The 19,720-nt window shown below is 39.0% G+C and overlaps 2 protein-coding genes and 2 non-coding genes across 5 annotated transcripts; all 4 read left to right on the forward strand.

The window, feature by feature from the left end:
• Window positions 1-381: 381 nt before the first annotated feature.
• On the forward strand, window positions 382-453 carry trnah-gug. The gene has a single exon. It is a non-coding gene; the product is annotated as a tRNA-His (tRNA).
• Window positions 454-1,293: 840 nt separating this feature from the next.
• Window positions 1,294-1,365, forward strand: trnah-gug. Its single transcript has one exon. It is a non-coding gene; the product is annotated as a tRNA-His (tRNA).
• Window positions 1,366-3,374: 2,009 nt separating this feature from the next.
• Window positions 3,375-13,506, forward strand: clptm1l (CLPTM1 like). Of its 2 annotated transcripts, XM_039605749.1 has the most exons (19): window positions 3,375-3,647; window positions 4,260-4,287; window positions 4,391-4,611; window positions 4,706-4,800; window positions 5,016-5,205; window positions 5,395-5,585; window positions 6,045-6,123; window positions 6,348-6,465; window positions 7,141-7,235; window positions 7,428-7,512; window positions 8,105-8,208; window positions 8,369-8,434; window positions 10,032-10,082; window positions 10,168-10,250; window positions 10,349-10,383; window positions 10,475-10,530; window positions 10,732-10,776; window positions 11,478-11,593; window positions 11,680-13,506. In XM_039605749.1, exons 3-19 carry the CDS (start codon window positions 4,447-4,449, stop codon window positions 11,756-11,758), a joined length of 1,653 nt encoding a protein of 550 aa, XP_039461683.1. In that variant the 5' UTR covers window positions 3,375-3,647; window positions 4,260-4,287; window positions 4,391-4,446; the 3' UTR covers window positions 11,759-13,506. The 2 variants fall into 2 exon arrangements, with proteins under 2 accessions (XP_039461683.1, XP_039461681.1); XM_039605747.1 differs by lacking the exon at window positions 4,260-4,287.
• A 3,872-nt stretch (window positions 13,507-17,378) lies between these two features.
• Window positions 17,379-19,476, forward strand: rplp1 (ribosomal protein, large, P1). The gene is made up of 4 exons (XM_031742249.2): window positions 17,379-17,597; window positions 18,432-18,506; window positions 19,025-19,139; window positions 19,347-19,476. Exons 1-4 carry the CDS (start codon window positions 17,526-17,528, stop codon window positions 19,427-19,429), a joined length of 345 nt encoding a protein of 114 aa, XP_031598109.1. The 5' UTR covers window positions 17,379-17,525; the 3' UTR covers window positions 19,430-19,476.
• The last annotated feature ends 244 nt before the right edge of the window (window positions 19,477-19,720 follow it).

Below are 19,720 nucleotides of genomic sequence, written 5' to 3' on the forward strand. Positions count from 1 at the left end.
TTCAAGCAACTTTGATAAACCCAATCTTTTTTTGTAGAACGGTAACAAGGGAAGCAGGAGAATGAGTACAGCCCAGTCACTGCAGACTCTCTATGGAAAAGGAAACTCATATCTTCTTTAACAGCAAGAGGCTCACACAAAACAATGCCAGCGACTGAGAGATGTTGAAGATTATGTCATTTTGAAGCCATTTCCCCACTGAACACGTCCTCTAACAGGGTGGACATGAAGCATCAGGTCAAAGACTGCACAAAAAAACTAATACAGGTGCAGAACTAATCTGTGTTTTTTAAAGTCTTATTTGGAGTGAAAATTTGTTTTCGGAGGACAAATATGTCAAAATATAAAAATACGCGTTTTTTCTCCGTGACAGCCACATAAGCCGTGATCGTATAGTGGTTAGTACTCTGCGTTGTGGCCGCAGCAACCCCGGTTCGAATCCGGGTCACGGCAAATTTTCTCTCACTTCCCAAGAAAAGATAAAGAGTGTGCACTGCTGAAAGCAGGGGGTGTTTGTATACTTTCTACTACTGCAGAGCACAATAAAAAATGTGATCCAAATGTTCGAAATGCACCAGTGAGCAGTGCAAAAGGACGATCTTTGCTGACAGCAGCGTTTCTTAATTCTAAATGCTTTTTAATACCCGCTCGGTTCTGCTTGGGTTCGAGAGATGTAAATTTCATCAGCAGGCAGTGAGGGCAAGGATCTCACTAGAATCTGATGTAAGAGAATTTATACCGAAATGCACCAACTACGCATGCGCCCCAGGCAGTGGAAAGGACTTCAAAGAAGTAAAACAGGAGTGACCTCTCTGCAGTGCCTGCGTCCGCAACAGACTATATAAAGGCTTAAGCAGTATAAAAAAATCTAGATTGGCCTTTTCTCTAGATTAAAAAAATAGTACGAGATTTAGACTTTAACTTACATTTTCTCGCTTATTCTTGTAGATGAAGAAACACTATATGGACACTCAAATATTTGATAGTGTTTAGCGCTATATAAGGAGCTAAACGTGAGAAAGAGATTTTATGAAAGCAATTTTTGGTTCAGTTGATTTTATTATTATGGAAACGTTACGTTCATTGGAAAGGACGAGCAGACTGATGCAGACACAACGGCATCATTTTTTTTCTTGTAACCTTAATTATTGATGCACGTTAACATCCGTGAGCATTGTAATGTGCTTACTGCAAGAATTGAAAGATTCTTATTAGTTTATGTGTTGAAACCCATATAGTGATTGTATTGTTAGTGGATGATAAGGTGCCTCATAGCATCTCGGACGGTGGCAAGCCGTGATCGTATAGTGGTTAGTACTCTGCGTTGTGGCCGCAGCAACCCCGGTTCGAATCCGGGTCACGGCAATTCCGAAACCTGTGTTATGTTTACGTTACAAGTCTCCAATGTCCGTTTCAACTTTTAGTCGCTTCCGCTATTTTGTATTACTACTGCTTTATTGTCTGTGAGAAAGTTTTTTAGTTGTATTAAAACATCCAAGGGAGTTAACATTAGTACATCAGAAATAGTGTGAAATATCAATACTAGAAGATTTAAAAAAAAAAATAAAAAAAATAAAAAAATACACCAACTTGGTGTTAAAAGATCTTTAAAACACATTACTAGACAACTTAAAAGAATAAAAGGTCGACACAGAGACAGTGATACCCTTGACAAATTTCACAAAAAAGTACACAGCTAGGGATAAATATTTAACTAATTTCAGTGGACTATTTACTCTACATGCACTACTTGTGTTAAAATGCACATCAGTTAGTGTAACTGTGGCCTTTTGAGCACATGCTTTTAAAACACATTCTATAGTAATAGTTTGCAGAGAACGATTCAACATAGCCAAGAACTGAGTGAAAAACTTAAATTATCACCAGTTACTTGTGCCATTGTATCATAGAAATGTTGTTCAGGAAATGATACTTTCATACCACTGTTCTCTAAAATCCTTAACATCATCAACAGGAGTATTTTGTCAATGCCATATTTCTTTGAATCTTGGTTATGAAACAAAGAAATGAGATGGATGTTCATCAATAAGGAATTCAGACTGGTAAATTCTGCAATGTAAAACAAAGACATCCAAACTTATTAATGTCTTTTTTTAATTTAATCTTAAATTTGCAGTGCACTTTTAGATTTTGAGAATAATAGTTAACATTTGCAATATCTGCCTTCAGAAAAAGCTTTATACACATTTCCGAGAGTAGCTGGTTTATTCATGGGACGTGAAACTTCTGCATCTTAAAGGAAAACTTTTCATTTTCAAATGAACTTTCATAAATGAAAGTGTCATTTACTGGGACTTGCTCATATCAACTGGATGATTTGTTTCTCTTTGAATCATATCTCACTCCCAGATGAATTTCAACTGGTTCAACAAAACCCCATTTCTCACTAAAATACTATGTTACTATGAGAACTATCTAAATGGTTTCTAAAACCTGCAAAACTTTTAAACTGCAGTGAACATTCATCTTGGGCACAAATGGAAACGAATTATTTTTTGCGTGGGTATAACTCATGAAAAAAAGTAAGATGTTGGATTAATGCACAAGGTATATTGTGCAAGGATCTACAAATGTAACATCTGTACAAGTACGTGTCTTTCAGCTTGCTTTTAAGAATGCAGCTCTTTAACATTGGGCTCCCTACTGTTGTGGAACCAAAATTGCTGAGTGCAAGGATTCTTTAGCCATAAATAACTCATAACAGAAGACAAAACTACATAAGGTGCACCATGCAATGACCTCAAAGAACAGTAACACTGCATATTAACTTGGCAATAAGCTGCTGTTCATGGACTTTGCTCTTAGCTCTTTCTATAGCTTTGGAGCCACCAAAATGTAAAACAAAAAACACATTGTTCTAACATTTAAACAAAAACAGTGATAACAAAAAAGTCAAAAAATAAAGATCCTAGTCAGAAATTCCTCTTTTTGGGCTCCAAGTGAGTACAAGAAAATGGGGTTGTTTAATAAAGACTTTACTCTAAGAATTTGAACTCTCATGAGTAGAACATATCAGTGCATGGAGCCAAAAATATTTTTCTTCCTTCAAAACATTTGTCAGACACCTGCATTTTCATATTTGACCACGGAGTAGTGAACTGTGGTTAGGGTTTTGTAACTAGAAAAGCAAAATAAATAAATAAATACCTGTGTTATAAAATGACAACTTTCCATGAAAGATCAAGATTCACTGAATACAAATTATGGAATTACATCAAATAAAATGATGATTTCTTGCTTTTTTCCTTTAAATAAGTAGATAAATAATTTCAAATGAAATATTGATATTTATTCCCGCTCCAAGTGCGCCAGTGACGTCAAATCTCGCGGCACCTCTTCCCCAATCTCGCCGGAAAAACTAACAAGGAAGCGAATGGCGGAAATGTAGAGCCACCTCACGCTTTCAGTTAGTAATTTCTGGATATAGCTCTTTCTTTTCTTCTTAAAAGCAGAACCGAGCCCAGAGTCCAGCAGATGTCTTCAGGCGAAAGCACTACGCGGTTCTGAAGAAGCGATGCGGTCGCTCTGAGTCGCCTGACAGGGTTTGTAAAGTGGATGGACGGATGGGCAGTCAGTGAGCCAGCTGAGAGCGTCCTGTCACCGACAGCCTGCCAGTTTAAACACCGGTAATGTGTAACGTTAATATGGGGGGTTTGCTTATTTTATGTGCCTTAAAAGCAAAGGGAATATAGCATTCGTTCAGGATTAGCGTCACTAAAGCTGTGGGTTGAAGGTAGCACATCATCCCCACACAGAAAAAGCAAATGCAGATCCGACCATATGGAACAACTGACAGCTAGTGTATAATAGTTTGAGTTGGTTAAAAAGCTTCAGAGTGCCTATCAGGAGACAGTTTGATGCTTTTACCATCAGTATAAAAACAGGTGTGCGGGTGTTTACTGCAACATAACGCAGAATTAAGCCAAACAATCTGTGGGAGACCTGAGTCTCCAGTGTGCTAACAATGATTCTGTTATTTAGATGTAGCAGCTTAAAAATGTGTACTACTATATATTTTTCCAGATAGTATCAGATCTGTAGTTCACTACATCACCTGCCATTTAATCTCTTTAAATATGAGGGCCTTCTTTCATCCTGCTAATGACTTGTTTGTGTGGTATAACCGTGGTAAAACTGGAAGAGCAAGTTTTGCCAAATGTTCCTGACCAGCTGTATCCCATATTCATTAAAATGATTGGCAAATAAACTCTTTATCTTAATTTATTTTTTCTTTCTAGGACCAATCTGAGACAAGTGACAAGTCAGGTGATTGAGACAATTGTCTGATCCCTAATTGGCGTTTAAAATTAATCGAGTTTGAAGCTTCATACTTAAATCGAATCCTTGCCGTGTAACGCCTCATTTGCAGACATATGGCCCTGCCGCTCAGTTAGCCGAGGGAGACGAGGAAACAACGCGAGCATCATGTTTCTGAAAACATCGTTCACCACCCTGATCGTGGGGGTGTTTGTGGTCTACGTGCTCCACACCTGCTGGGTGATGTACGGGATCGTGTACACCAAACCCTGCAACAACCCCAAAGGTGCCAACTGCATCACACCCTTCCTGGCTGGGAACCCCAAACTGCAGGTCAGTTGTGTGCAAGGATGGTCGTGCGGGTCATGCGTGAGTCTGGTTTCTCTCTTTGGTGTGGGTGCTTGACATGTTCCTCTTTGTTCGTTAGCTGAGCATCTACACCGCACTGCGGTCGAATGCAGAAGGAGGCCATACTCTGATCCACAAAGAGGAGAACTTTGATGTCAACAGCAAGTTTGAAAGGTTGGTTGTTTTGGGGGGGAGTTAAGAGATTCACATTTATTATCTTAACTGAAGTAAAACCTATGAGATAAAAACAGACACTGAATTGAATGCGCAGCCTCTTGTGGTATGAAACGGTGTTACAAGGAGATTTGATTGAAGCATTCTGAAAACCGGATTTCTTTTTTAAAGTTCTGTTTTAAATTTCATTCCTTTCTTTTCCATGTTTCCCACAGGACAATCAATGTCTCCCTACCTAAGAAAACTCGTAATAATGGAACTCTATACGCACTAATATTTGTCCATCAAGCTGCTCACGATCCGTGGCACGATCCACGACAAGTCCACTTGGTTGCTCAGCTCACCACGTACATGGTCCCTAAACCGCCTGAAATCTCTCTGATATCTGGAGAAGATAAAACACAGGTACCATACTGTCTCTGCTACTGCTGCAAGTCACCACACAGAAAGTACTGTTTTCCTTCCTTTCGGTTAACAGTTATGTGGTTTATTTGAAAAGGATCCACACCGCTCAGACATGAAGAGGAACTGTGCCGCTTTTATCAAGCTTTAATCAGATCACTAAACTCCTCTCCTGTTTGTGCGCTCATGCAGGGTCAGAAAGAAGGCCAGCAGAAGAAGCCGCATGATGCGGTGCCAGGGGGCGGAGCCAGAGCTGGAGCCACCTCTGTGTCAGACCATCCAGTTTCACACTGGCGCTCCCGCCTCACTGTGAACATTGTCGGCGACCACTTCCTCTTTGACAGAGAATACCTCCCAAATGATGTCCACAGATACCTCAGAGTGTAAGATGGCGGCTACACAAACACACATGGCACTATGAGAGGAAATGGATATCCAAGGGGGTGTGTGTGTGTGTGTGTGTGTGTGTGTGTTTTTTTTTTTTTGTTTTTTTTTAAAGAAGAGGTTTAAAAGATGGGTCCACAGTTTGGGAGCTCTAACCTAAGGCCCAGCCACTTTAATTTTTTAGCCAAGACCTAGAAATAGCCAAAAGGGCGTGGCATGTAAAGGGTTAAAAAGTGCCAATTCTAATCCAGGCAGCAGCTTTCTGATTCAGCCGCAGCCGGTGAAGCGAGCCATGACCGATGCCGACATAAAGAGCATTTCAATAGTGGAGGCGAGAAAAAGAAATGATGCTTTGAGTGAGCCTTCATACTGCTGTACTAGCTGTACTTTTAATGGATTACAGGCTTGTCGTGAAGATCAAAGAGTTCCATAAAATGTTTTATCTGTATGTGTTCCAGGTTTCAGAATGGGAAGAAGGTGGTGTATCTACCTCTGCTGTTTGTTGATGAGCTCAGCAACCGGGTCAAGGACCTCGTGGTAAGTTTTCAATTTTAAATAAATATTATGCAACAGACTGCAACTCCCTGTCAGGTAGTCCCAGTGGCAGATTTTCAAATGCAATGCTTTTTTTCTATTATTCATCTTATTAGCTCACGGAACTGGTTAGAGGACAATGAGTTTATGAGGCCACAATAATGATATGTTAATAAATGCATGGCTGAGAAGCTTGTTATATTTTTTTTTTATGTTTTTGTGTGTAGGAGATCAACAGTACCACTACAGAACTTCCTCTGACCATCTCTTACGACTCAATCTCTCTGGGCAGACTTCGATTCTGGATCCACATGCAAGACGCCGTTTACTCTCTGCAGCAGTTCGGTATGCTAATCTTCCTTCTTGCTTAATTTCACACATTCACTGCAGCCCTGAACTTTTCTAGACATTACCTGATCGAGCATCCTGTGCGAACGCAAAGTTTGAAGTTCACCTCCTACTATAAGTGATGTATGATTGCACAGTGCGGTGCATTTAGTCGCCGCCCCCCCCGCTTGCTCTATACAAGCAGCATTTCTGGTAGTGAGAAAGTGTGTCCATGATGACATCACACAGTTACTACAGATTTGTTGGCTGCACATCCGTGGTGTTTAAACAGTGCTCAGTTGGTAATAAGGGGCCCAAAGCATGCCAAGAAAATACCCCACAGCCCTAAACCGTTGATACGAGGCAGAAAGGATCCATGCTTTCATGCTGTTTACACCAAATTGTGAGCCTATAAAGTCACATATCGCAGCGGAAATCAAGACTCATTAGACCAGGCAACATTTTCCCGATCTTTTGCTGTCCAATTTTTGTTAAGTCGGTGCAAATTGTAGCGTTAATGTGTGTAGCGTGAGGTGTGGTCTTCTGCTGTTGCAGCCCATCTGCTTCAATATTCTACGTGTTGTTTTGTTTTGTTTTTTCTCTTCTGCATCCTTCAGATAGAGCTTCAGCCAGGTTTCCTGATCATGTCTACACACCTAAATGCAGTGTGGTTTTCTGTATCTGTTTTTACAGGGTTCACAGAGAAGGATGCCGATGAGATTAAAGGGATCTTCGTGGATACCAACCTGTATTTCTTGGCCCTGACTTTCTTTGTAGCGGCTTTCCACGTGAGTGTGGCTGCAGACTTTTAGAGTGTACTTTGAATCCTTAAGTGAGCTGTTCATTTCAGTTCACAGTAGGAAACATTTTTATCATTACAAAATATCACATATAAGTAAAGCTTGGGGTAATAAGTCACCTAACTGGGTCATTTTAAGGTCAAATAAAGATGCCAGTCTTAACTCTGAATGCTCTTTCAGCTCCTCTTTGACTTCCTGGCCTTCAAAAATGACATCAGCTTCTGGAAGCAGAAGAAAAGTATGGTGGGAATGTCCAGCAAAGCAGGTTTGTTAGCTTCACGGCACCGTTTCACCTTCTCACCAAACCCCTTCAAAATCCAGTTTATACAGTTTATATGGGCACAAAGAATCACCATGAATACATTTGTGGTTAGTGGCTAAATAAACTACTCCTAGTAGAGTGTGTGAATGTCACCCTGTAATAAGGCTTTGACAAATGTGCAGAACAGGTGAATCTACAATATTTTTTCATATTCTGAATCTGCTGGTTGGCCAGCAATATTTCACCCACAAGGATTATAAGAGACAGCGCTTGTACCTTAATAGTTTTTGAATCATTTTGGCTTTGCAGTGACAGATCCACAGAACCGGCACTGTGGGACCTCTGATTTATGGATTTTTAGAGAAGTGGCAGCTGAGGAAAAAAAAAAAGCAAAAAACACAGGAATAAATGTTAAGTGCAATTATATAACCCTAAAAATGTTTCCCAGTGTTGTAAGATAACACAAAAGGCTTTTAAAACATGTGGGATAAAGTGTTATCAAGAGACTCGAGCTGAACCAAATGATTGGTCATCAGTGTCAGTTTGGGAGAGCCATTTGCTATCTCACATTTTCTGTTGTTTGCTTCTATTTCAGTGCTGTGGCGATGTTTCAGTACCATAGTGATTTTCCTCTATTTGCTTGACGAGCAGACCAGTCTGCTTGTCCTCATACCTGCAGGGATCGGCTCTGTGATTGAAGTAAACACACACACGCAATTAAAAATGAATTTAAACACACACAAAATGACCATTTATTCTCACTTCAGATTTGATTACAGATCACGTAATCACATTTTAATCTATAATAATGTGTGTTTTTTTTTTTTTTGTTTGTTTGTTTGTTGTTGTTTTTTTTAAGGTTTGGAAAGTGAAGAAAGCCTTTAAGATTCAAGTTTTCTGGAAAGGAGGCAAACCCACATTCCTGGTATGTGTGCATGTGCCTTTATCTGTAATCTCTTTTTTTCTGTTATCAGCCATGTATCTACATCTTTGTTGGTTTAGACTGGGCCTTTGGGAGGTGGCTACACAATTTATACACACAAAATTGAGTATAACTGGTTTAAAATGCTGTGCAGTACACAGTCTTGTATAAAAGTCATTAGCAACTCTGTGTTGCTTTTTATATTTTGTTTCCAAGAAGCTGCACTTGGATTTTTTTAAAGCCTTGAGCAACAGTTCTCCAGGGTTTTTGGAGCTCTTTGAAAGTTTTTCTTTGGACATTGGCTACTTTTTCACTAATTTTCAGTCCAGCCCTAACCTTAACACTTCAGAAGGGGAAAAAAAACATTTTCAGATGGATCGTATTTTGTTTTTAACACTGAGCTCAGCGCTCATTCAAGCCTGAAAAGGTACCTCAGAGGATGAACCAGTGTTGTGGATGCGTAACAGACAACTTGGCAAAGAAGCAATTTAAATTTTTATCTTTAGGCACTTTCTTACTAGCAGCGTGTTGCAAAAACATGACTTTGTTGTCATGTCTTTAGCCGAATATACAAAACACCACAAGCACAGTTTAACATAAACTCAAATAAATTTGTATTTTTGCACCAACAAGGTGATTCCCAAAGTGCTATAAGCCAGAAGCTTGGCATATCTCAGCATGGTGTGCAGTGTGTCCTTTAAAAAACTTGAGGAAACTGACCAAATGAAGGGCAAAAGAAGGTGTGGCAGGCCTAAAATATATGTACCTACAGTTGCTGTCAAGAAGCCAGTTTTAAGGGAACTTGGGAGAAAAGGTTTTGTGGCGTGATGAATCCAAATGGGAAATTTCTGGTTATTTGCTGAGGATGTCAGGAGATGAGTACAACAGTGAGTGTCAGTTAAGAGCTTTAAATGTCTTTCCAGAAGCTTGGATCTGAAAACTACTTAAAGAAATGATGAGAAATCTTGCCTGAGAGTCCAGGCTATGTTAAAGAATAAAGGTGGTCATACCTGTACATTCTGTTTTTTGCCTTATACACTGTAATTCCATATATGTTTAAATATCTATTTAAATCAAAGTACAACATATACACATCCAGTTATTTCCTATGCCAGGAAGGCTCTGGGTTAAGGAGCAGAGAGCAGTCTTACACAGCCTGTGCTAGAACATCCAACTCGCTCTTAAATTATCTGACATGTTGACTCAAAGTACCATTTTTTTCTAAGTGCTGCACGCTGCTTTTTTTTATCTGCTGGTTTTATTCTCTTATGGTGCTTTCTGCTGTAATAATATTTGTATTAAATTAAATTACTGTCCTTTGACAAAGCACAGAGCAGATAATGGAGCTTTAGCCATGTTAATAAATAAAAAAGATAAATGTTCATGCAGCATTGTAGGCAGGATAATACATGCTTAACAGAAAACACGACAATCCTTTCTTATAAATGTAAAACGCTACATCGAGGCGCTTGAGTTTATAATTATCCTTGTCTGCATTTTTCCTTAATTTCTGCAGCACTGACTGCAGCTGTAGAGATTTTTAAAATGTGAGCGAAAACATGGGTCAAGTGTGCTAATGAGTGTTTCTGTTCTGTTACAGTTTGGAAAGTTAGATGAATCTGAGAGGAGAACGGAAGAATACGATACCCTGGTAGGGCACGAGACAATTAATTATCAGCTGTTTCTTTGCGATATGAGCACTTACGCTGATTGCCTCTTTCTTTATGTTTCTGTAGGCCATGAAGTATCTCTCATACCTCCTTTACCCACTGTGTATCGGAGGGGCAGTGTATGCACTAATATTTTTACGATATAAGAGGTAGGAGTCTGCGTATGTGTAAGGAACAATCACAGGATACTGATCGACTCAGTCTGACGGGTCATCACTCATTTTGATTGTGTATCTTTCTGTTGTAGTTGGTACTCGTGGCTGATTAACAGCTTGGTGAACGGTAAGCTGCTCTATACTCTTAGCACACACAGAAAATACCTCTGTCCATAACAGTCATAATAAATTCTCATGTGTTTTTCTTCCCTTTATAGGTGTTTATGCATTTGGGTTCCTCTTCATGCTTCCTCAGCTATTTGTCAACTATAAGGTCAGTTTTACTTTGAAGTTACTGATTCACAAAAATCAGTAACCTATGCAATCTGTGTAATAAATGCACACATTAAAACACAGAAATCTAACAATAAAATGCCACAGTGTGCAAACTGCAGTTTATTGACATAACATAACAAAACAGCACAGTATTCATGGCTGCATGACTGATTATTCAGCTCTGTTCTTTATTTAACAGCTGAAGTCTGTTGCCCACTTGCCCTGGAAAGCCTTCATGTATAAGGTAAAAATACATTTCCTGTTGTTTTCTGAGTGGTTTAGCAAATGGATGGTAAGGCCTCAGTAACACAGGCTGAGAGACTGATTGGTAACCATAGGGTGCTAAGGAAAAATGCGTGTTCTGTGAGTGGTTGCTGGCAGTCACTAGATAAAATCGGCCGCAAAGAGGGTGCTGCAAAAAAACACTTTTTAATGGTTTTGATCTCAAGGCGCTTGGCACAGTCACCTGTAGTTTGAGCAGAAGACGTCCACTTGTCTGCAAACACTTGCCAACTTCTCTCCGAAGGGTAGCGAAACTGACATAAATAGAAACCGAGGCAATTTGGGGGGGGGAGGGTGCAGCAACCTCTTTCACTTAGAGCAACCTCTAGCAACCACTTGTCAACCAATCCGAGAATGCACACATTTCCCTAGCAACCAGATTCCCGGCGAGTGAATGACTGGTCTCTAACCTGGTGTGATTGAGGCCTACATCTTTCATACTGTTTTTATAGCTTTTAACTTTGCATATAATAATGCTGATCAGTGATTTAATTACTAAAGCACTCTCACTTCTAAACGAAGAATGAAAGTGTATCTGTTATTATTTTTAAATGTTCAAGAGCCGATTTGTCAGAATAACTGATCATCCCTACAAACAATGACTACATTTTTTTTTTTTATCTATCTTTTGAGAATGTTCATGGACTTCTTTCATGTTAACAGGCATTCAATACCTTCATCGATGACGTGTTTGCCTTCATCATCACCATGCCAACGTCTCACAGACTGGCCTGTTTCAGAGATGATGTGGTGTTTCTCATCTACCTTTACCAGAGATGGTATATGCACACGACATTACACGTAGCACATTTGTTAAAAACATGCACATTTTTTCAGAGTTAAAACTCTCCGTTTCCTTCACCAGGCTCTACCCAGTGGACAAAACAAGAGTAAACGAATATGGAGTGTCGTACGATGAAAAACCCAAAGAGAAGAGTCACTAGACTCGGAGGAATTTGCTTTCATGATCTGGAATCTGTGGGTATTGTCTTATTTCCACTGGTGTCCACTCATCTTTATCAACTGGACTGAGTTTAATGGTCAGGGGGAAATGTTTGTTGTATATGTTCCAGGTGCATAAATGTGCTCACGGTTCTGACTTTTTCCACCCTGTTAAAAGAGCAACATCATCTTCTGCTTCGTCTGACAGTCTGACGAAGCCTTCTTGTTTTGTTTTGGTTTTTTTTGGGGGGGGGGGATTTTTTTTACAGTGTGTGCGATGGGACACAGTGACGAGCTACCGTACATCTCTGACCCTTTCAGATTGACATAACATCCTGCAAATATACACTTACAATGTAATTGTTGTGAACTGCTTGCAATCGTTTTTTAATTTTTCATGTTTTTTTCCAGAGATTTAAATGCACAAAGGAATCTTTATAATTCTTAACAATGCTACGCTCGTGTTTTGAAAAAGTTGGATTCAGCCTGCTCTGACAGCTGGCAGATGTAGTATATCTACAAGCTGCAGAGAAAGAGCTGCTTTGCTCATCTGAGAGCTTTATTCACTAAGAAGACATAATCCAGTGGCTTGTTGTATACCTACCAGATAAGACAGCCTTCAAGTAAAATCAAGATAGCTGTGTGACGGCAGGGATACAAAGACTGTGCTGTGACAAAAAAGGGGGGAGTGTGGCAAAGGTGAAGCATTCTGACTGATGTTTCAGGCAGCTCAATAATATTGTTCCAGACAGTCTCAGAAAAATCAGGCTGTAGTCATAATTGCAGCTTTTGCGCTTAAGTGGCCACTATTTCTAAATTGGTAGCTGGTGTTTATGGTAATTGGAATAAAATATGAAAGGTGCAATAAGCAAAGGTAAGCCATACAGAAACTAAAAAGGATGTATTGTTAGCTCTTTTGAATATGTAAATTATCAGAAATTATGTTCATTCTTTTTAAGCATTTCTCAATAACTTGGCAATCTGGCTCTTAAAAAAAAAAATGGTACAAAATTATATCCAAAATGATCACGTGCATACAGTTGACATTTGTTAGTTCTGTGACAAAGAACGGTCATGTTTAACGCTACAGTCACACTAGGGAAAACAGTAGTTGGAGGCCACGGCACGACCAAAACCATTCTGCCTGTGTGCTATAAACTTGTAAGTCAAAGTGACTTTAGTGCAAGACAGCGATGAAATGGCAGTAAGGACAATAAGTCAGTCTGCTATCAGTTTGCAACTGAATAGGATCCAGTTGGCAATTACATGCAATCTGCTTGTGAGGAGATGTGGGCAAAAACTACAAATCTGTTGACATGTGTTATAAATCTGTTGCTGTCTACACAAACACAAATTCACATTAAACCCTAGCCGAGTCCGGCAAGTGTTTCCATAGATTTAAAATGGGAATTCCTCCACGAATAGTGATGTAGTTGATGTAAAGTATTTACATTTTTGTTGTCTTTTTTTTTTTTTCTCCTAGTTACAAGGAAGTCACTGTCCTGCTTTTGCTCTAGTGTGACTGAGCTGTAAAGAGAACCTGTTATGCTCGTTTTTTATTACGCACTCTGTTATGATGTAAATGTTCATAATAAGAGATAATTAGACAAACACATTTGAATGTAATCTCTAAATGGGAGAAACGAAACACCAAAAGCAAAACAAAACGGTTTACAGTACTTTTTTCTACTTCCTTATTAATATGATGATATCAGCTTATCAAGGAGATATGCAGACCTATATACATAAATTGACGGTGATTAAGTTTGCTTCCAGTAGCTTACTTTTGCTTCCGCAAAGCAAACAAAGTTGCCAAAAAAATAAAAAAATAAAATAAAACGGTATGCATGACAGAGAGGCCAGCCTTAAAGAGCCACAATGTAAAATTTCATATCGACATAATGAGTATGCTTTTAAAGTGAGAATAAACTGTAACATTTGAGGGCAAAATCAAAGAAAATGGGATTTAAAACATAAATGTTTAGAAATCCAAATTTGAAAAGTGATGCACTTGAATGCATCACTTTTCAGTTCTGCTGAAGAAGCACGGATTGTTACACAATTCTGTTTATTTGCCAGTAGATGGCAGGAGAATTTCACTAGAGGCAGAGGAGAAAGTTGTGCTCTGTTGCCATGGAGAGAAGATTAATTGCCCGAGACATTCCAGAATCTTAAGCTTGAAAGTTCCAGAATCTGTGAAGTTGCATTCTGTCTGTTTTGTGTCTCTATAAAATGGTACTGACCGTTTCATTGTACCACACTCTGTATCACTGACAGTCCTACTGTCTTTTCCATCCATTTTTTTTCTTCTTGCTTTTTTTTTTTTCTTTTTTTTTTTACATAACTGGGCCAAGAAAATCTGCTAGTGCCAAATGTGAGAATGAATAATGTTACCATTGTCCGTTCACAATAGATGGTACATCGGATCTTTTGAATAAACACTGACATTGTGAGAGAGATGATGATGGAAATGTTTAAACAAAGTATTATTACACTGGGTTTATGCAGTCAAAATTTGATTTATTTGCCATAGTTTTGGGGGGTTTTTAAGACTTTGATTGAAATAATGTACTTAATTTTCAGATATCATGATATATTAGGTCTGTATACAAAGGTTCTGCACAGGATTTATGTTCCTTAATAATAGAGTTGGCAGAGATTTACCTTTAAATTGTTTTACTTATTGTAATGTTTGTGTTTTTGATTGAGATGAAATTAAAAAATAACTGACAAAATGTTACGTGTATTTGGCATGTTACTATTGCTGGGGTCAACTGTTCAGTGGAAATCTTAGAAATGTTGCTCAGAGATAACCTGAGTAATGCAGAGATGATTTCATTTGTTAAGGGAAAAAGCTAGCGAAACCTACATGGCGCGATGTGAAAAAGTAATTCCCCACACGCACGCACGCACGCACACACACACACACACACACACTTGTTAAATCGTGCAATGACTTTGGTTAGATAACCGAGGCCTAATTACTACCAGATCTGTTGGATCAAGAAATGACTTGAACAGAATCTGTCTGACAGTGACGTAGGCATCAAATCATGTCACGATCTAAAGAAACTCAAGAGCAGCAGAGAACAAAAGTTGGACATCAGTCTTACTAAGCCATTTCTAAAGCTCTGGGACTCCAGTGTACCACACTGAGAGCTTTTATCCACAAATGGAAGAAACTTGGAACAGTGGTGAACCCTCCCAGCAGTGGCCGTCCTACCAAAATGACTTAAAGATCACATCCAGAGAGAAAAAAAACCTAATGAACTGCTGGCCTCACTTGCACAATTAAGGTCAGAGTTCATAATTCAACAGTAACAAAAGAGACTTGGCAAAAATGGCATCCATGAGGGGGTTCCAAGGTACAAACCACTGTTGACGAAAAAGAACAGAGTATCATTCACATTTGGCAAAATAACATCTTGATGATTCTAAGACCTTGGGGAAAATATTCTGTAGACTGATATGAGAAGTCTTTGTGGAAGCTTTCAGAACCACTACACCTGTCATAAAACTAACACAGCTTTTCTGAAAAATGGCATACCAGTAGTGAAACATGTTAGTGGTAGTATGATGATCTGGGGCTGCTTTGTTGCTTCAGGACCAGGACAACTTGCTGTAATTGATGGAAAATGTCCAGCCATTGATTCATGGCCTAAAGCTCACTCACTCACACACACACACACACACACCAAGATGATTATCCAAAACAACAGCAAGTTCACTTGAGGACAATTTTGACATGAGTAATGACACAATAAGTGTAAGGACACATGAAGTATATGAAGCCATTCATAGGTTATCTGATAATAAATCCTCTGGGTTGGATCACATCACTGCAGAACATTTAAAACATGCTAGTTTAAGGCTAGCTCCTCTTTTAGCACTCTGTTTCACTGGGTTTATGATTCATGGCATATTACCAGACTCAATGCTGTGTATTTTATTGGTACCAGTTATGAAAGACAAAGCTTCAAAAGTGAGCTGTTTGGATAATTACAGGCCGATTGCACTAGCCAGTATTTTATCTAAGGTGTTAGAAAGAATCTTGTTTGACAGAGTTAGTGTGTTCATCTCTTCTCTGGATAATCAGTTTGGCTTCAAACCAAAGCACGGCACTGACATGTGCATATATGCACTCAAGGAAATAGTTTGTATAGAGCTAAAAATTCATCTGTCCTCATGTGTTTCATTGATGCCTCTAAGGCCTTTGATCGAGTGAACCACAGAAAACTTTTTGATAAATTGAAGAGACGGGGAGTTCCTCAATACATCGTGAGGATTCTCTCTTACTGGTACGCTCATCAGAGCATGCAGGTTAAATGGGAAGTAGTATTTCTGCCCCTTTGTGTCAGCAATGGTGTCAGACAGGGTGGGATTTTGTCTCCAATTTTATTTAATCTATATGTTGATGATTTGTCCATACAGCTGAGAGCCTGTAACACTGGGTGTATATTAGGTAAAACACTGATAAATCATCTTATGTATGCAGATGACCTGGTTGTTTTTAGTCCAAGCAGTGCTGGGTTACAGGATCTTCTTAATGTCTGTACTGAATATGGTGTGCAATATGACATAGAGTACAATGCTGCTAAAAGTGCTGTTTTGATATGTAGAACCAAGCAGGATAAACAGCTAAATTTCCCTTTGTTTAAACTGGCCCAAAAACTCTTGAAGTTCATAAAAGGTGAAATACCTCGGTCACTTTATTACTGAGCAAATGAATGATGATGATGACATATACAGACAACGATGTAAGCTCTATGTGCAGGCAAATACTATTGCACGCAAATTCAGCTTTTGTTCACTTCCAGTTAAAGTGGCTTTGTTTAAAGCGTATTGCACACCGCTATATACTGCCCCCTTGTGGTCATCCTACAAACAATGTAGCATGCAGAAGCTGCATGTTGCATATAATGATGCGATGAGAATCCTTTGCAGGATACCTAGAAGTGGTAGTGCCAGTCAGATGTTTGTAGCTGTGGGTGTTTGGACTTTTAAAGCACTTTTAAGAAAGTTAATGTACAATTTTAGAGAACGACTGGATGGTTCGAGTAACAGTATAATTTTAGCACTTACAGATCCGACAGTGAGTGGTTCCCGTTACTCATCCAGTCTGAGAAAGCACTGGTTAAAGTGTTTGTGTATTTATTGATTTATTTTAAGTAACTGTGTTTTATGTATATTATGGTTTTATATTTTTACAAATGCTTTATATACTTATTTATCTACATATATATATATTTTTTTAATGGTTTATACCTTGTGTTTGGGGGGGGTGGGGGGGGGTGTGTGTGTGTTTTCTGTCTTGTTTTTATGGACATGAAGTCTGCCAATAAAGATTGAATTGAATTGAATTGAATTTGTCACCCATGCATGTGACAAATATTCCAAAAACTAAATAACTCACACACTGATGTTTCATCTTATGTAGACTGGTAGGAATATACCAGGACTAGATACAAGATATTTTTGAACTGTTTTATGTATAATATTTACCAGCGATGTATTACCATTCTAAAAAGAAAATAAACTCCTCTGAGCATAAAGCTATCGTACGTTTTGTGCGTCGTGACGTCAGAACCACGCTCCCTGACGCAGAGTATATCTACTAAACTCCCGCCTTCGTCCCTCCCTTTTCTGCTATAGAAATTTAACGTGCCTGAGGTGTTTGGTTCTTCACGAGAAGCTAAGGCCCGCAATCCGGCGACTAGCACCGTCAATTTTAGGCATCTGACCCTACGAACATTAAATCTAACATCTACAATGGCCTCCGTATCTGAGCTCGCCTGTATTTATTCCGCTTTGATCCTCCACGACGATGAAGTTACCGTCACCGTAAGTGTACTAGGTTACCCCGGATATTTCAGCCAATATGTCTGAGTTGGGCGTTCTTGAACATTTTTTTCTTGGTCTAAAAAGCCTAAAATACTAAAAACGTGACATTAAAAGCTACAGATAGATAAACCAGTATATTAATATATCGGGTAAACGTCAGTTATGTCCGTGTACCGGCTAAAATGGCGTCATGCTAGTTGCTATTCCTAGGCCACGTTTTTCTAGCTGGACAGCTCAGTCTTGTGTTCTTACTCTGAATGCTGATGTTTGACCTGTACAGCACGTGTGTGTTTGTTTTAACCGTCAGTGTAGCCTTAAACATCTCTGCTGACAGGTCTGGATGTGGTGTTCACTGACAGACTGTGTGGTCAGACTCAACAAGAGCACAACATACCTTTATTTTTTTTAGTGTTGGCATCACCGATCAAAGTTGTTTTTGTTAGAGCTTGTTGCATTGAAACACCTAAAGGATAGCAAACCTGATTCGGCATCCCTTCTTGTTACTTGCCACTTTTCATACTTACTATTAGTCTGTTAACTGGTAATCCATGTTGAGGGTGTTGTGTGGTGTCCTCAAATATATTTAATTCTCTAAGATTTTGTTTATTTCACGCACATTGTCTTTACCTGAGAAAGTGGAATGAGGACATGTATCAGTTATGTTTTCTTAAATTATATTTTTAGTCACTGAAGTGTTTGATGTAACACATTATAGAACATAAGTTTCTATGTCATCGCTCATATTTTAGCAAAAAGTGTTCCCAAAAGTGGTTTAACATGTAAAGTAGAGGTTAATAACGGTGGCTTTTATGTTATTTATTTGTCTGTCCACAGGAGGACAAGCTGAATGCCCTGATCAAGGCTGCTGGAGTCACTGTGGAGCCTTTCTGGCCAAGTCTGTTCGCCAAGGTGAGAGACTACACTTCTGAAATCAAATCACCAAATAGATCTGAAGATCTGACAGTTTTTATGTATCCCAATAACTCTTATAACCAATACAAATTTAAGTGGCTGTAAAGGAGACTTACTGATTGTGTGTGCTGTAGTGAAACAGAGCTGTTCATTGCTTTCTGTGTGTTTTAATGGTCTGTATTTACATCCAAATTTGTTTTAAAAAAAAGTTATGTCAGGCTGAAAGCATTAATATTGTTCCGGTTGTTGCCAGTATGAGCAAACACATGAATTTGGAATAAATGTCTTGATGCAACAGTGCTGCCACTTAAAGAAAGTGGAATGAATGAGCAGGACACAAATTACTAAAATGTAAAAAAAGAAAGAAAAAACATACTACACTTGCTGTAAAGAGTCTTTAGGCATGGTAGGTAGGAGTTATGCTTCATGTCCTGCCTTTTTAAATACATCGATCTCTGTAACAAGCGCTGGACATGTGAATAAAGTGATGTAACCTGTGAATTTTCTTTGCGTAGGCTCTGTCCAGCATTGACATCGGCAGTCTGATCTGCAATGTTGGAGCCGGCGGCGGAGCCCCCGCTGGAGTTGCTGCTGCTGCTGGTGGTACTGCCGCTGCTGGTGACGCCCCAGGTAACTAAACAAAGCATTTCCCAGCGCTACATTTGCAGTTACATAACAGTAATATGAATGCATTCTCGGGCTATACCACTTTAGAGTTTCTCCTTCAAGTTCAGATTTCTTGTACCTCAGAAATCAAATTGACTTTTTTCTTTTCTTCTGAATTTAGTTTGTGTAGTCATCTTTGACTTATAACTACGTCTTGTTTTCCCTCTACAGCCAAGGAGGAGGAGAAGAAAGAGGAGAAGAAGGAAGAGTCCGAGGAGTCAGACGACGACATGGGCTTCGGTCTCTTTGACTAAAACAGCTGTTTTTTTATATAAAAACACAATAAAAGTATAAAAAATGACTCGTCTCTTGTTTTTGTTTGTTTTTTATGTACAGTAATTCTGCACTTACAATTTAAATCTGCATCATTTGTCAGCACATTAACCTAAATTGACATTTTAGGCAGTAGATTTGTAGTGACTTCACTTCCCTGGACATGAGAGAAATTATATTTTAGCACATTCAGCTTAGGCGTTGAACCTAATGCCATGGCAAGCTGTGTGCTGATAATTCACAAAAAACTTCAACTACCGAACTCTTGTTCA

The sequence above is a fragment of the Oreochromis aureus genome, linkage group 22 (genome assembly GCF_013358895.1).
Source record: "Oreochromis aureus strain Israel breed Guangdong linkage group 22, ZZ_aureus, whole genome shotgun sequence".
NCBI lineage: Eukaryota > Metazoa > Chordata > Actinopteri > Cichliformes > Cichlidae > Oreochromis > Oreochromis aureus.

What these genes read in the sequence shown, in the direction of transcription:
- clptm1l (XM_039605749.1), top strand. Translation starts at nt 4,447, where the DNA reads ATGTTTCTGAAAACATCGTTCACCACCCTGATCGTGGGGGTGTTTGTG. An exon ending in GGGAATGTCCAGCAAAGCAG is followed by an intron (nt 7,513 to 8,104) that starts GTTTGTTAGCTT and finishes CTTCTATTTCAG; the next exon opens with TGCTGTGGCGATGTTTCAGT. An exon ending in ATATTTTTACGATATAAGAG is followed by an intron (nt 10,251 to 10,348) that starts GTAGGAGTCTGC and finishes TTTCTGTTGTAG; the next exon opens with TTGGTACTCGTGGCTGATTA.
- rplp1 (XM_031742249.2), top strand. Translation starts at nt 17,526, where the DNA reads ATGGCCTCCGTATCTGAGCTCGCCTGTATTTATTCCGCTTTGATCCTC. An exon ending in ACGATGAAGTTACCGTCACC is followed by an intron (nt 17,598 to 18,431) that starts GTAAGTGTACTA and finishes GTCTGTCCACAG; the next exon opens with GAGGACAAGCTGAATGCCCT. An exon ending in CGCTGCTGGTGACGCCCCAG is followed by an intron (nt 19,140 to 19,346) that starts GTAACTAAACAA and finishes TTCCCTCTACAG; the next exon opens with CCAAGGAGGAGGAGAAGAAA.